At 42.4% G+C, this 14,524-nt stretch overlaps 2 protein-coding genes across 3 annotated transcripts in view; one reads left to right on the top strand and one right to left on the bottom strand.

Moving 5' to 3' along the window:
- Positions 1-4,271, bottom strand: part of Lrrtm3 (leucine rich repeat transmembrane neuronal 3) — a 175,128-nt gene extending 170,857 nt beyond the window's left edge. For both annotated transcript variants that reach the window (XR_005974591.1, XM_041655199.1), the window contains exons 1-2: positions 3,677-4,271; positions 1,834-3,365 (exon numbers count right to left, since the gene is read on the bottom strand). Coding sequence is in view for 1 of the 2 variants with exons in the window: in XM_041655199.1 (XP_041511133.1) it covers positions 1,834-3,365; positions 3,677-3,680 (1,536 nt within the window). In the remaining variant the exon portion in view is untranslated. The remainder of the gene's footprint in view (positions 1-1,833; positions 3,366-3,676) is intronic.
- The window catches only part of Ctnna3 (catenin alpha 3), a 1,347,523-nt gene that overhangs the window by 545,996 nt on the left and 787,003 nt on the right, over positions 1-14,524 (top strand). The window lies entirely within an intron of this gene.

The following is a 14,524-nucleotide window of genomic DNA, read 5'->3' as shown; positions in this document are numbered from 1 at the left end:
ACCTAGAGAAATTTGCTTAAAATATTGCCTTTCCTCATTGCTAATAGAAGTATGGTTTTAATAATCCGGATTCCTTGCTATTATATTTCATGTTGACTTGTCTAGATTTTCCCTCTCAGCCTATGGAAGACCTCCATACCCTACAAAAATAGCCATTCACTTTGTCTTTGCGATTATTATTTTTAACTATTATTTGGCAGTAACTGTTTTGAAATAATAGGGATATGGTCAAAGACATAAGGCCTGGCCAGTCATATGGTGACCCATCCTTAATGTAAAAGTCATTATGGTATAGTCCTAGACTAAAACTGTTCATCTGGGGGGGGGCAAAAGGGGGTGACAGAATAAATATATTTTCCCAAACCTCATAAATACAGAGGGTGTGGTATCCGTGCTGCAGTTAGTAGACTTTCACCAGTGACATAAAACCATGCATGCAGCTTGCAGGCTGCCAGGTAGGTGCTGTACAGAACTGTACTGACGGATGAGTTACAATACAGATGAACACAGGGACACAGCGATGTCAACAACAGCCAAGCAAAGGCAAACTGTCACAGTGTCCGTCTCTTTTCCCCCCAGGCTTGATCGGATGCCTGTATCAAGGTGGTAGCAGGAGCATCCTTTCCAGGGATGCTGCGGAAGGATGTACAGACATCTGAATGAACTGCCAGTCATCAGGGGCCTGGTGTGTGTAGCACACATCACAGGACACTACAGGACAGCCTCACAAGCCCTGAACCGGACAGCCCAGAGCTCAGGAGCTATTAACTACATAGGGGCGGGGGTCTCAGAAAATAAGCTTCAGGGAGACATCCTGGGAAGATCCCAGCCGTACGTGTGAGAGGGTGCCTTATCTCTGAACTCCCTCCTTTCTAGTGGTCAGACTGCTTCCTCCCATGTGCCTAGCTAATGGTCTGGTTGTGTAACCAATCAACATGTTTAGGGAACACACAGGCTGGAGGAAATTGATAGTGAGTACCTTAGTTTGATTTTACAAGGACGGGGATATCAGAAAAAGCTGCCAGTCTCAAACTTCATGCACTCACTGTCCTTGTGTTTGGCAGCCATCTGCTTTAACCCTTTGACACTTGTCCGGGTGCTTGCCTTGTAATTCCCAACCCCCTGGAAACTGCCCAGGGACCTGCTTTAATCCACCACCCTCTGAGATCCTTTTCTGGGGTTTTCTTTGAAAGACAGGCACTGTTTCTCATTCCCAGTCTCTATTGCATGCCACAATAAATCCTCTCCTCAGATTCACTCGACCCCCCTCCAAGGCCCTGGGATCCCTCCTCTCTCTCTCTGTCTTCTCTCTCTCTCTCTCTCTCTCTCTCTCTCTCTCTCTCTCTCTCTTCCGGATTTGCCAATGAACTGCAAAACACCTAAAGCTGAAGATTTGACCCTCCCAGGTGGAGAATAAGATCAGATGTGGGGGACCACACAGGAAAAGAAGTTGTTTTTTTTTTTGTTGTTGTTGTGTTTTTCTGGAAACCAATGTGATGTTAATGAAATCCATAAAAGGGGCTCATCCAATAGGCATGATGTTAAGCCAGAGTTTCAGCTTCATATTGATTATGGTATTTAAATTTCAATGGGTTGATTATTTATGGAAGGAAAATGACCCAGTATTATGAACACACTCTCAGAGACAGGGAAGGCCCTTGCCAGCACAGTGAGGGGGGAGGGAGAGGGGGAGGGGCACCGTGTTCCCTTGATCGTCAGCAGAGTTCAATAAAGCACCACTTATTTTCCCAGCTTTTAAGAGCGCTCCCTCTCTCCCTCTCTCTCTCCCTCTCTCTCTGATTTGTTTTGTTTGGAAATCGCAATGGTTCATACCTCACATTCCCTGGAGCCTGACTTGCTATAGGTGCAGGGTCCCGTTCCGTTCAGCAGCATCTCGCTGGTCTCCGTGTTGGTGGGTTTATAATCTACATAAAATTCCTGGGTGCCAGGAGTCATTTGCTTGAGCGATTGCCGTTTCTTCTTCCGGTGCCTTCGCATGAGGGAGCGCTGCTGCAGCTGCTTCATGCTGGCGGGGTACCGCTTCCAGGACACGTACATCACCAAGAGGATGACCAGCACCGACAGGAAAAGGGCAACGCTGCCCGCGATGATCTTATGGAAGGAGATGTGCTCCGTGTCCACATCTGTCTCTGGGCTGGGTTCCGTAGCTCCCACCGTGGGGGGCAGCGGAGGCTTGCTCTCGTGCTTCGGCCTGGGGAGCTTGGGCTTAAACGTGGGCTTGGGGAGCGCCCTGGCTAGGTCAAACCTCTCGGTGGTGCTTTTGCCACAGATGCTGTAGTTCTTCACTGCCTCGATCACGTTGACCCCCTGCAGCTCTTTGGGACTGGCGCAGATAATTGTATTCTCTCTCAGCCCTTTAAAACTTTTCAGCCAGTTTACCAGGGAACAGATATTCCTGCTGCATTCCCATATATTCCCAGCAAGACTGATGTCATTGAGAGAGATCCAAGAATCCAGAATCTCTTGACCAATAAATGTGAGCTTGTTGGAATCCAGGTTGAGGCGCTGCAGGTTGGGGACGCACTGGAAGACACTGGGTCCACTGAAGGCTTCGATCTCATTCCCAGATAGGTCAAGCCTCTGTAGGGAACTCCAAGTCCAGGACATGGTTTGCCCTATGACACTGATTTTATTCCACTGCATGTACAAGTTCTGAAGGCTTACCAACCTTGGGAAAAGCGCCAGGTTGAGCTTGGAAAATTGATTGTGCTCCAGGTGAAGTTCTTTGAGCCTGATCATGCCCGCAAAGACGTTCCTGGCTAAACTTCGGATCCTGTTATAGCCCAGGTCCAGAAGTTCCAGGTTGCGACAGTCTTGGAAGATCCGCACTGGGATGGTTCTCAGGGAGTTGGAGCGGAGGTGTAAACTCAGCAGCTTCCTCAAGCCCCGGAACTGTTCAGATCCCAGAGAATGGAGCTGATTATAGGACAGATCCAAGTTCCGCAAATTGGTCACAGGTCTGAAGGTGTTGTTAAGAAAATAAGAGATCCTGTTGGAACTCAGAATCAACTCTTTGAGCCTGCGTATCCCATTGAAAGCATTCTCGTCAATATTGCTGATATGGTTATGGTCAAGGTACAGCCAGGTGAGCTGGTTGAGCCCTTTGAATTGATTATACTTAAGTTTTTGGAGGCTGTTGTAGCGAAGGGATAAGCCCAAGCAACCGGCTGATATGCTTGAAGGGATCTCCTGCAGTTTCTGAGATTCACAGTAGACCATTTTGCCTTCGCACCTACAACCCTTAGGGCATCCCCGTTCAGCAGAGGAAAGCATTGTCAGTAAAACAGTGGGGGCCAGAACCGCTGCTACCGCCGATCCGCGCAGTAGCCTGATTACATTGAAACCTGGAAAGAAAAATAACTTAGAAAAGTTATCCCCCCAAAAGGAACGCATTAAGTAAAAAGCAAGCAAAACTAGCCATCGATTTCCGTATTCAGAAATGTAAACACTTAGCACCAAATATCATCTTTGCAGTCTAAGGATACTGTATATTTTAAATAGTTAAACAAGGAAATATGTCCACTGATTATCAAATTTATAGTCTTAGACCAGAGAAAGATAATCTTTAAAACAATTAAAACAGAATTATTATAGACTTATGAGATTTTTTTCCATTTTTTTTTTAAGAAGGAATGAAGAAAATGACAAAACATACCCATCCTTTGTATTGTTCAAAGGCCGTCCTTAGGTCTTTTGCTTTGGCTTAGGGGCCGCCTGCATGACAGCCCCTGTCAGCTGCAGTGTAGTGAGTCAGGGCTCGCTGACACCCAGGAAGAAAAATTGGACCCCTTGGGAGATGGACCGATTTTGGAACATTATTCTTTACCAGCCGTGCAGAACACTCCAAGAACAAATAAATCCCAACACCGCATTCGCAGCAAAACAGCCGAGTCTTCCTAGGTAATAGGATCTTCATGGATATTACGTTTTTGCATCTTTACAGTGTGTGTGTGTGTGTGTGTGTGTGTGTGTGTGTGTGTATGTGTATGTGTGTGCGCGCGCGCGTGCGTGTATGTTAAAAAAAAAACTGGCTTCTACAATTTCTTCTCAAAACCCATGATGTATTCCTCTAGGCAACGTGGGGCTACCTGTACTGCCACATCTGTATTCCATAGCCCGGCGGTCGGTCCCGTGGCGGTGAGCACCCAGTTCAGCCACGGAGCTGTGTTGGAGCCCAGAAGGCAGGAGAGCCCGGTTCCGCGCACACGCTCAGCTCACTCCTGCAGACTGTCATTCTGAAAGCGGCTCGGACTGTTGCTTCAGTCTCAGTGAATGCAGTCTTATGTAAAGCTGCCCCCAGTGGTGAGCAGCACTATGGGCATGTGCAGAGCTGGCTCTCTTTTATCTTGCAAATGAGCAGGCTCTGCTGGAAAATGAATGATTCTTTCTGGGTGGCTCAATAGGAAGTGAATGGTCAACGTAATCAATAACCAGCAGCGTTTTCCGTGATTTCCAAGTCTTGTCTTACAATTTGGCAACGTCTGTACTGTCTGCGTCTGCTGAATCGCCAAACATGTGCTTCCCAGAGTTGTTTTTTTTTTTCTTTCTAGAGCTTGATGTTAAGTTCACCGATCCAATGTCAATTTTTCTTAACCTCAGTGTAGGCTTTGAGCTGAAATTTATAAAACGAATTATTGAGCTCTCCCCAAAGCTGCATCAAGAGCATGTCTGCCTGACCTCTTGGAGTTCCAGGGATTATATTATGCAAGGTGTCTCAGGACGCCGGACTGCGTCGGCTTTACAATAGAGAGGATGACTAATGGCACGCAAATTAATAGGTCTAATGGCTTTTCTGATTTTCCCACAAAAGATGTAATTGGTTTAATGGCTTATGACTGGGCTTGTTTTGGTCGCTGTGGGCTTTTTTTTTCTTTTTAAATCACGAGAGAAATGAACCTTTTTTAGTGCTAGTATTAGAATCCAAAGATCATTTGGTTCCTAGTTTATTGATGTTGCTTCTATTTATTGCACTAATAATATTTATCTAGCGCTTTCCAAGTTCTTTAAATGAATGGATCATCCTGTTTTAGCTTTCTTTTTTTTTTTAAAAAAATTCTTTTATTTTTTTTAGAGATTTTTACGTATGTTGGTGTTTTGCCTACGTGTATGTCTCTGTGAGGGTGCTAGATACCTTGGGAATTGGAGTTACAGACAGTTGTGAGATGCCACGTGGGTGCTGGGAATTGAACCTGGGTCCTCTGGAAGAGCAGTCAGCGCTCTTAACCACTGAGTCATCTCTCCAGACCCCTATTTTATCTTTCAACAATAGCAGTGTGCAGGTCCCACTGCAATCTACATTTCAAAGGTGAAGGACTTTTGGGTCTCAAAGCGGCCACCAGCTCAAGGCTCTGGAATGCAGCAAGCCTTGAAGAACCAAGTCTGTCTTAGCTGCTTCTCAGCCACTAGTTCCTTTTCACTGGCATTTCTGTTTGTACTGAATCCAGTGAGAATAAGGTGAAGGGAGGACGGTAGTGAGGCTGTACAGAGGGCATTCTTGTTCTCTAGAGTGGGAACCTGTGAGTTTCCTTAGTCTTAGAACAAGAGGGAAGCAAGGGCTAGTCTCCTGATTCAGAACACCAATCCTTGCTACATTTGTCAGCTGTGTTACCCTGAGCAGCTCGCTCACCATCTCTGTGCTTCAGTTTTCTTGCCTGTAAAATGGATGTGAGGGGAAAATTACTTCATAGGTGTATTTTGAGTATTAAGTTATATTTTTGCTTTTGAATGTGATACTGGGGATTGAACGTAGGGCCCTGGGCTATATAACCTCACCCCATGCTATCTTAATATCTTAAAGTGCGTAGTTCACTGTATGTCACATAAGCCGAATAAATATTAGCTGCGTGCTGATGTTGCTTTTTAATATTGAATATTGGCTGCATTAACAGTCTGAAACTCACAAAGAACTACTTTAGCGAGTAGTCTTTTATATTATATTCCACGAGAAAAGTTCTTGTCTCTTCATCATCTCCATTTTCTTTTAGAAATGGTTTTAGCTCTATAGACTATGTCTAATAACTAGCTCTGATTGTTCCTTTGCTCCAAAGCAAAGCATAGTACCTGCTCTATAGAGTTTGCCATTTTCTAAAAATGAGTATTGTTATTTAAAATACTTGCTTTGTTTATTTTAGGTAAGTTGGTTGCATGTCAAAGAGGGGCCACTATGATATTAGCCAAGGGTGAACACTTTGGTCAATATGATAATCAAAGAGGCCACGAACATAGGCCACTCCCTTGGGTTTTCTGCTATTGATGGTGTAGTGATTACCTTAAACTTTTATATGTTGTGAGTATATCTAAGGCACTCAGACAGCTTATCAAAAACATTTCATTTCCCAAGATTCTGATTCAAGGAGAAAGAGAAGGTTTTACTTTTTTTTTATTGAGAATTTATTACATGCCTACATTGCATTTTGATTAAATTTACAGTTGCGCCCCTAACTCTTCTAATCCTGCTCAATTCAATTTCCTATGCTCATGTTCTCCCTCTCTTCCCTCTCCGCTTTGTAAACCACTGAGCCTACTTAATGCTGCCCATATGTACGTGGGTGTAAGATCGTCTACGGAGGAATGGAAAAAGGAAGTTTTCTCCTTGGTGCTGGCCACAAAGGGTGTATTTTTGATGGACGAGGCTGTGTAAAAAACTCACTAAAAATGAGTGAACAGTAACAAGTGCTCTCTCAATAGGAGAGAGAATGCAGAGATCTGATACTGACTTGTGACCTCCAAGAGGTCACATTTTGTCTCTCGGTTATTTTAACATAACAGTGCTTGGCAGCTTTCAGAGCAAAACTATATTTAGTCAGTAAACACAATAGCCATACTATAAGCTTATGATGTAACAGCAGTCTTTTTATATTATAAAATTTGCTGAGATTTTTTATTATGTGTTTTTGGTAATATGTATTAATTATGCATAGCTTAATGCTAACATTTTTATACTTGTACGTGATGTCTTACACTCTCTTCACCCTGTTACTCTCTCTTTGGAACATAGTTCCTTATTTCCCTCTTTTGGCCATCATTGAGCTCTGACAAATACATCATACATGAGGCCCTGAGGAGCTCGGGAAAGTCAGTCCCATTCCTATGTCTCCTGGGGGAAGTGGATAAAGACATCCGTGATGTTCAAGACAAAGCCACACAGTTGTACCCAGTTTACTGACTGTTCCCCTCGGTCTCCCACCAGATGCCAAGGAGCCTCAGTACCAGAGTGCTAGCAGGTCGGGAGGGCCCAAGTCTCTAGAAGGAGCGATATATGCATTGGTACCTATACACACTTCTTGTTGAGTTTCGAGATTTCCCCTATTAGTAAGATCGGAAATAACTTCAGGGAAAGTACTTTTAAATGATGTGTAGAAAAGGTGGGAGGAAATGAAATGATTAGCAGGTCCTCATTCTTCCTGGGGACATCTTGTCTTCGTAGTTGGACTGTAAGCTTCACAGGAACAGTAAATATGCTTTTAAACATTCCAGTCAGCACAGTACAGAAGGATAACGCCGAGTCTTTATTATCTAACATCCCAAATGGGACTTCACAACTTGCATGTCTCAAAAAAGCCTACAGGGAATCATATTTATAGCTTCTTTCTCATTTCTCTGCGTTTTGAAAGCCTCTGATTTTCCTGCTCACCCTTCCTGCTTCACACTGCGAAGTCGGTCTGAAGACGTCGTTCTTGGCTAACAGCTGCACAAGGCCATTCACTTATCCGTGCGCCTCATACCCTTGTGACAGAAAGCACAGAGGGGGCCAGGGGGAAATAATTATCTCATGTGGCTTTTCACGGGACAAATACGCATAGGTTATTTATATAAATATCATTGTCTTGTATTATACATTTTGTCCTTAATTTTCAAGAACTTCTTTTTTGATATATTGACTTTACGTCTTGTCTTGCTACATGGTTCTGATCTCAAGCTCCTTCCCTGGGTCTTAAATTGGTATTTCCTCTCAGTGCTGACCACCTGTCTATTTATCAGAGCTATTCTTATCCTTCTTGCACTGAGGCACTGTGAGGTCCCTTCTTTGGCATCAGCTCTTAGGCTGGCATCGCTCTAGGTGTGTCCTAGTTCAAAGACGGAAAATTATCAATGAGGCTATTTGAAAAAAAAAAAAATCCCAAACAGGGAAGAACAATTTGAAGCCATGCTAATCACTTAAGGCTATGGAAATTTTGTAAAGACACCAAGTAGTCACTCAAAGGAGGAAAAAATGCTATATTATAGACAATTTTACTGATCTTCTGGTATGTTTTTCAAAGTTTATCCTCTTTTACTTGTTGACTACCACCAGCTGATTGTTTCTGTCTTGCCTTTCAACACAGGCAAAATTATGCCCCATTATGGACTTAGTAACCTCCTTTGAAACTGTCACCACAGAAGGGACTAACCCATAAACTACCCAACAACTTAACTTTTCCCAATGCACCTCAGGCCTTATGATTTACACAATTCTAAAACATGGTGTCATCTATATAAACACCTTTTTACTGCACTTACATTAACTTTGAATAGCTGAACATATTCTGTTTAAATGGAGCAAACAAATCAAGTGGCTACATATAATGCCAAATTTGGGGCCAATACGAAGCCAGATTGCCAAATATAAAGGAGCGAAAAAAATGCATTTGAAATCGGATATCTTCAGGATATCTGTCTTTAAAGATTTCATTGATTTAGCAATGAAATAGCATGAATACCATTATGTACTAGACACTGTTGGAAATATATAGCTGTTGGTGTGTAAAATAAAGGTCTATGCTGCATGAAACTTGCATTTTAAACGAATGAAAGAACTTTAATGTCAACAAAGGTAGGGTATTATTCATGCTAGGCTTTGAATCTGAAATGCCCTCATAGGCTCATATTCTGAGTACAAGATTCCTGATTAGTATTGCTGTGAAACCTCTGAGAAATAAGACTTGTTCCATAAATGGAGGCTCCTAGATTTAGGCCCTTGAAGGCTGTAGCCCACTTTTTACTTCTGTCCACTCTTTTTTCTAGCCCGTTATGCTATGATGAACCTCTGCCACAGGGTTCCCTGCCATAAAGTCCATAATACCTTCTCCCACCAGATGGTTTGAGACCCTTTGAACACGTGAATCAAAGTAAACGTTTTCTCTTAGAAATTTTACTGTGCAGGTATTTTGTCCCAGTAGGGTGAATAAAGTTCACGTGACTATGTTATTTGGACCTTGGAAGAAAGAGAATTAAAAGGATGATTGGGTGTATAAGAAAATAGATATAATTTTTAAAAGGATGTTTAAGGATACTAGGGAATGGCTTCAGCAAATTAAGGGAAGAGATGGGCTTGTTCGACTTAAGAATAGTGAAGAATAGCTAATGCAAAGTCTCAAGCTGGAAATAGATCAAGTGTTTGATGAACTTCAAGGAGCACAGTCTGTCTAGAGCCAAGATGACAGCTCTAAAGACTTTAGAGATGAAGCCACAGAGATCGTAGGTGCTGGATTATGGAGCGATGTTTGTACTCTTGTAAGAATATTAGTTTTCCTTTGGAATGATGGCACTCCCCCACACCCTGGAACTGACATACTAAAAATGTTGTAAGGGATCATTTCTTTGGGTTGAAGGCTTTCATCCTTACCAAGTATGAAGTCCCTGTCTCCAGTGTGATGGTATTTAGACACAAAGGCTTATAACATCATGAAGTTGGGGCACTTGTGATAAGGTTCATGGGATTATAAAGATGAGAAGAGGAATAGATGTATTCCTTCTCTCCAGGAGAATGAATCTGTCTACATGCTGTTATTAAGGCTCCATCTAGAAGTGAGATCTGGTACATATTCGAGGTCTTTGAACTGTGAGAAATGGAAGCCTGTTGTTTGTACTGCATGCGACGTTTTGTTACTCTAGCTTATATGGGCTAAGATGATTACCCTTGGTCTTGTTATTGCAACAGGGGTCAGGACAGAAGCCAATAAGGAGACTCTCACAAGTCAAGGAGAAAGGTGATGGCCTTGAGCCAGTGTAGTAGCAGAAGTGGTTGAATTCGTATATATTTTAGACAAAACAAAAATGATTAAAGATGGGTTAGAAGTAGAACTATGAAATAATGAGAGAAATTAGAGAAATTACAGATGGATCCTTAGTTTTATTTATTTATTTATTTTTTTGTTTTTCGAGACAGGGTTTCTCTGTAGCTTTGGAGCCTGTCCTGGAACTCCCTTTGTAGACCAGGCTGGCCTCAAACTCACAGAGATCCGCCTGCCTCTACCTCCCGAGTGCTGGGATTAAAGGCGTGTGCCACTTAGTTTTATTTTTTAAAAGATTTCTTTCGTGACCCTTATTTATGGCTAGAAACCAATTATGAGTGAGTACATCCCATGTTCATCTTTTTGGGTCTGGGTTACCTCACTCAGGATAGTGTTTTCTATTTCCATCCATTTGCATGCAAAATTCGAGAAGTCATTGTTTTTTACCGCAGCGTAGTACTCTACTGTGTATATATTCCACACTTACTTTATCCATTCTTCCATTGAAGGACATCTAGGTTGTTTCCAGGTTCTGGCTTTTACAAATAATACTGCTATGAACATAGTTGAACAAATGCTTTTGTCATATGATCGGGCATCTTTTGGGTATATTCCCAAGAGTGGTATGGCTGGGTCCAGGGGTAGGTTGATCCCGAATTTCCTGAGAAACCGAAACACTGATTTCCAAAGTGGTTGCACAAGATTGCATTCCCACCAGCAATGGATGAGGGTACCCCTTCCTCCACAGCCTCTCCAGCAAAGGCTATCATTGGTGTTTTTGATTTTAGCCATTCTGACAGGTGTAAGATGATATCTCAAAGTTGTTTTGATTTGCATTTCCCTGATTGCTAAGGAGGTTGAGCATGACCTTAAGTGTCTTTTAGCCATTTGAACTTCTTCTGTTGAGAATTCTCTATTCAGTTCAGTGCCCCATTTTTTAATTGGGTTAATTAGCATTTTAAAGTCTAGTTTCTTGAGTTCTTTATATATTTTGGAGATCAGACCTTTGTCTGTTGCGGGGTTGGTAAAGATCTTCTCCCAGTCAGTAGGTTGCCTTTTTGTCTTAGTGACAGTGTCCTTTGTTTTACAGAAGCTTCTCAGTTTTAGTAGGTCCCATTTATTCAATGTTGCCCTTAATGTCTGTGCTGCTGGGGCTATACCTAGGAAGCGATCTGTCTACAATTGGTGAACCTAAAGAAGCTGAGTAAGAAGGTGAACCCAAGGAAATGCATATAGTTGTCCTCTTGCCTATGGGAAGTAGACAAAATTGCCAGGGAGAAAAGTGGGATCTTGGGGGTGGGGTGGGTTGGGGGTAAGGGGAGATGGGGAGAGAAAAGGGAGAAGGGGAGGATTGGGGGAACTTGGGGAAACAGGAGGATTGGGATAAAGGAAGGCTGGATAGGGGAGCACGGAAGCACAATTCTTAGTTAAGGGAGCCACCTTAGGGCTGGCAAGAGACTTGAACCTAGAGTGGCTCCCAGGAGCCCAAGGCGATGTCCCAGTTAGTTCCTTGGGCAGCTGAGGATAGGGAACCTGAAACGACCCTATCCTAGAGCAATACTGATGAATATCTTGCATATCACCATAGAACCTTCATCTGGTGATGGATGGAGATAGAGACAGAGACCCACACTGGAGCACTGGACTGAGCTCCCAAGGTCCCAATGAGGAACAGAAGGAGGGAGAAGATGAGCAAGGAAGTCAGAACCACGAGGGGTGCACCCACCCACTGAGACAGTGGGGCTGATCTTTTAGGAGTTCACCAAGGCCAGCTGGACTATGACTGAAAAAGCATGGGATCAAACCGGACTCTCTGAACATGGCGAACAATGAGGGCTGATGAGAAGCCAAGGACAATGGCAGGGGGTTTTGATCCTACCTCATGTTCTGGCTTTGTGGGAGCCTAGCCAGTTTGGATGTTCACCTTCCTAGACATGGACGGAGGGGGGAGGACCTTGGACTTTCCACAGGGCAGGGAACCCTGACTGCTCTTTGGACTGGAGAGGGAGGGGGAGAGGAGTGGGGGGAGGGGGAGAAGGGTGGGAGGAGGGGGAGGGAAATGGGAGGCTGGGAGGAGGGGGAAACTTTTTTTTTTCCTTTTCTCAATAAAAAAAAAGATTTCTTTCTTTTAAGAAAAAAAAATGTGAGCATGCATGTGTGTCTGTGTGGGTGCAGGTAGCCAGACAGCCAGAAGAGGGCGTCAGGTGCCGTGGATCTTGAGCTGTGTAGTGGATGGTTGTGACCTTCCTGACATGGTCCACTGAAGAACAGCAAGCACTCTCAGTTACTGATCCTCCTCTCCTCTCCCCAACTCTGTAGTTTTACAGGCTCAGCAACCTGGAGGATACTGAGCCACCAGTGTCTTTTATAGATCTGGTTTCAGAAGTAAGATCAAGAGTTTGACATATTTGAATTAAGTTTGGATTTACTACTCATATTTTCTTCAATTTCATGAGATTTTTAGTTCTAAAACTGTGTATTTTGCTTCATATTATATTTTCTTATGAGGCGAGATCTTACTATGCACGTGATTTAGAATGGTCTTGAGCTCAAATTCTCCTGCCTCAACCTTGCAATTGCTGAGATTCCAAGTAGGTTCTACCAATCACAGACTGTTTTGTTATTTATTTTTATTGTGTGTCAGTGGGTATCTCTGGGCACTCCAGTGAAGGTGCCCATGGAGCCCAGAAGAGGGCACCGGATCCCCTGGGGCTGGATTTCAGGCAGTTGTGAACGCTTTGATGTGTGTGCTGGGAACTGAACTCACGCCTCTGCAACAGCATTGCACACTTGTTTGTATTTACATGTTTATGTTTATGGTAGTGTAAGAGCATACTTTGATCGTACCCCTTTTTATTTCCCTTTCCTCCCCAAACCCTTTCTTCCATCCCTCCTTTCTCTCCTTCAATCTCACAACCTCTTCATTTTTACTGATTGTTATTCCATACTTCTAAGTATATGAATATAATATATATTCCCAAATATAAGCTGTTCAGTTCATACAATGCTACCAATATGTGTGTTTTCAGGGATGACAATTTAGTAGTGCATATTCTTAGCTGTGAACCATATCTTCATCTCCAAATTCAACTTTGAGGGCAATTTTATGATATTAGGATTCAAAATATATTGTGAATTTAACAGCAGAAGATGAAAAAATGACTAGGGGAGAGAAACCCTCCTAAACCCATCTTTGTATTCAGATGGCCTACAGAGGGATGAGGATCAAGCTATCCTTGTATGTAGCTTTGGAGGAGAGTAAAGCCCAATAGTTTAATCAAAATTGAAGTGTAAAAATTACATAGTGACTAGATATTAGTACATTTGTATTAAGCATCCTAGGAGTTAAGTTTTGATGAATTCTAAACATTTTCTGGAATGATTTAGAAAATAACATTATTATTGTATATATGCCAGTTGACATTCTGAATTTGAAATTGATTTCAACTAGGCATCTCAGTATTTTATGTATTCACCTGTAAAATGGAACCCACAAGCCTTCCTCTGAACCTTTAAGGGTATTGTTTTGTAGCCATTTCCAGGATTTGTGAGAGAGAATAAACAGCTGGATGGTGGTTGTAGCACACATCTTTAATCTCAACACTGGGGAAGCAGAGGCATGTGGATCTCTGAATTCAAGGCCAGACTGGTCTACAACTCAAGTTCCAGGACAGCCAGGGCTGTTACACAAAGAAACCCTGTTAAAAAAAAATCAATACAAAAGATAAACTACATTTGTTCAGTGTAGATCAGGGAATATATAAATATTAATATTCCCTTAATCCTATCTAGATTTGATGGTTATGGGTGTATAGCAGAATAAACATGCATCCAAGGTCACCAACATGACCAAGGGAAATTCAGAATTTACTAATATTTGAAATTCCATAGTGTTCTATCCCTATTAAACTTTCAATATCATGATTGTCTATCACATAATATCCTGTTAACAGTGTTTTTTCTAGTTTAGAAGTTGTTTCCCCCAGTATGTCGTTGATCTATCTATCTATCTATCTATCTATCTATCTATCTATCTATCTATCTAATCTATACATATATACTTATATATGTACACACAAAGTAATATATTTATAGGATGTCAGTGCAGAGTCACTGTACCAAGTTGCTTCCAATACTCTGATGCATATCTACATTTACAATTATATTCTGATCTTCATCAGAACATAGTCTTGGGAATATTCTTGGTTCTACTTGCCTCCTTCAAGGGTTCCATTAAAAACCTTGCCTGGTTACATATGAGTGAACATCTCTGGCTTAGATAAACACATAAAAGAAGTTAAAAGTCAGACTGTTAAAACGGCCTCTCACTATCTTTCTAGAAAGAAGAAATATCAAATAAATGAAGCCTTATGAGGTCCCCCCTGCATCTTTCACCTGTAGATCCTTGTGTGAGACAGCAGCAGGGCTCAGTCTAATGCAGGTGAATTGCATTCCTGCCTGAAACTGCCTGCAGAGGGATAGCAGAAGCTAATTTTGAGAATAGGGAAATA

The sequence above is a fragment of the Microtus oregoni genome, unplaced genomic scaffold, assembly GCF_018167655.1.
Source record: "Microtus oregoni isolate MIOR12 unplaced genomic scaffold, Mior012 000007F_ref0000211, whole genome shotgun sequence".
In the NCBI taxonomy this organism is placed as follows: Eukaryota; Metazoa; Chordata; class Mammalia; order Rodentia; family Cricetidae; genus Microtus; species Microtus oregoni.
This window is presented reverse-complemented; position numbering and strand designations above follow the sequence as displayed.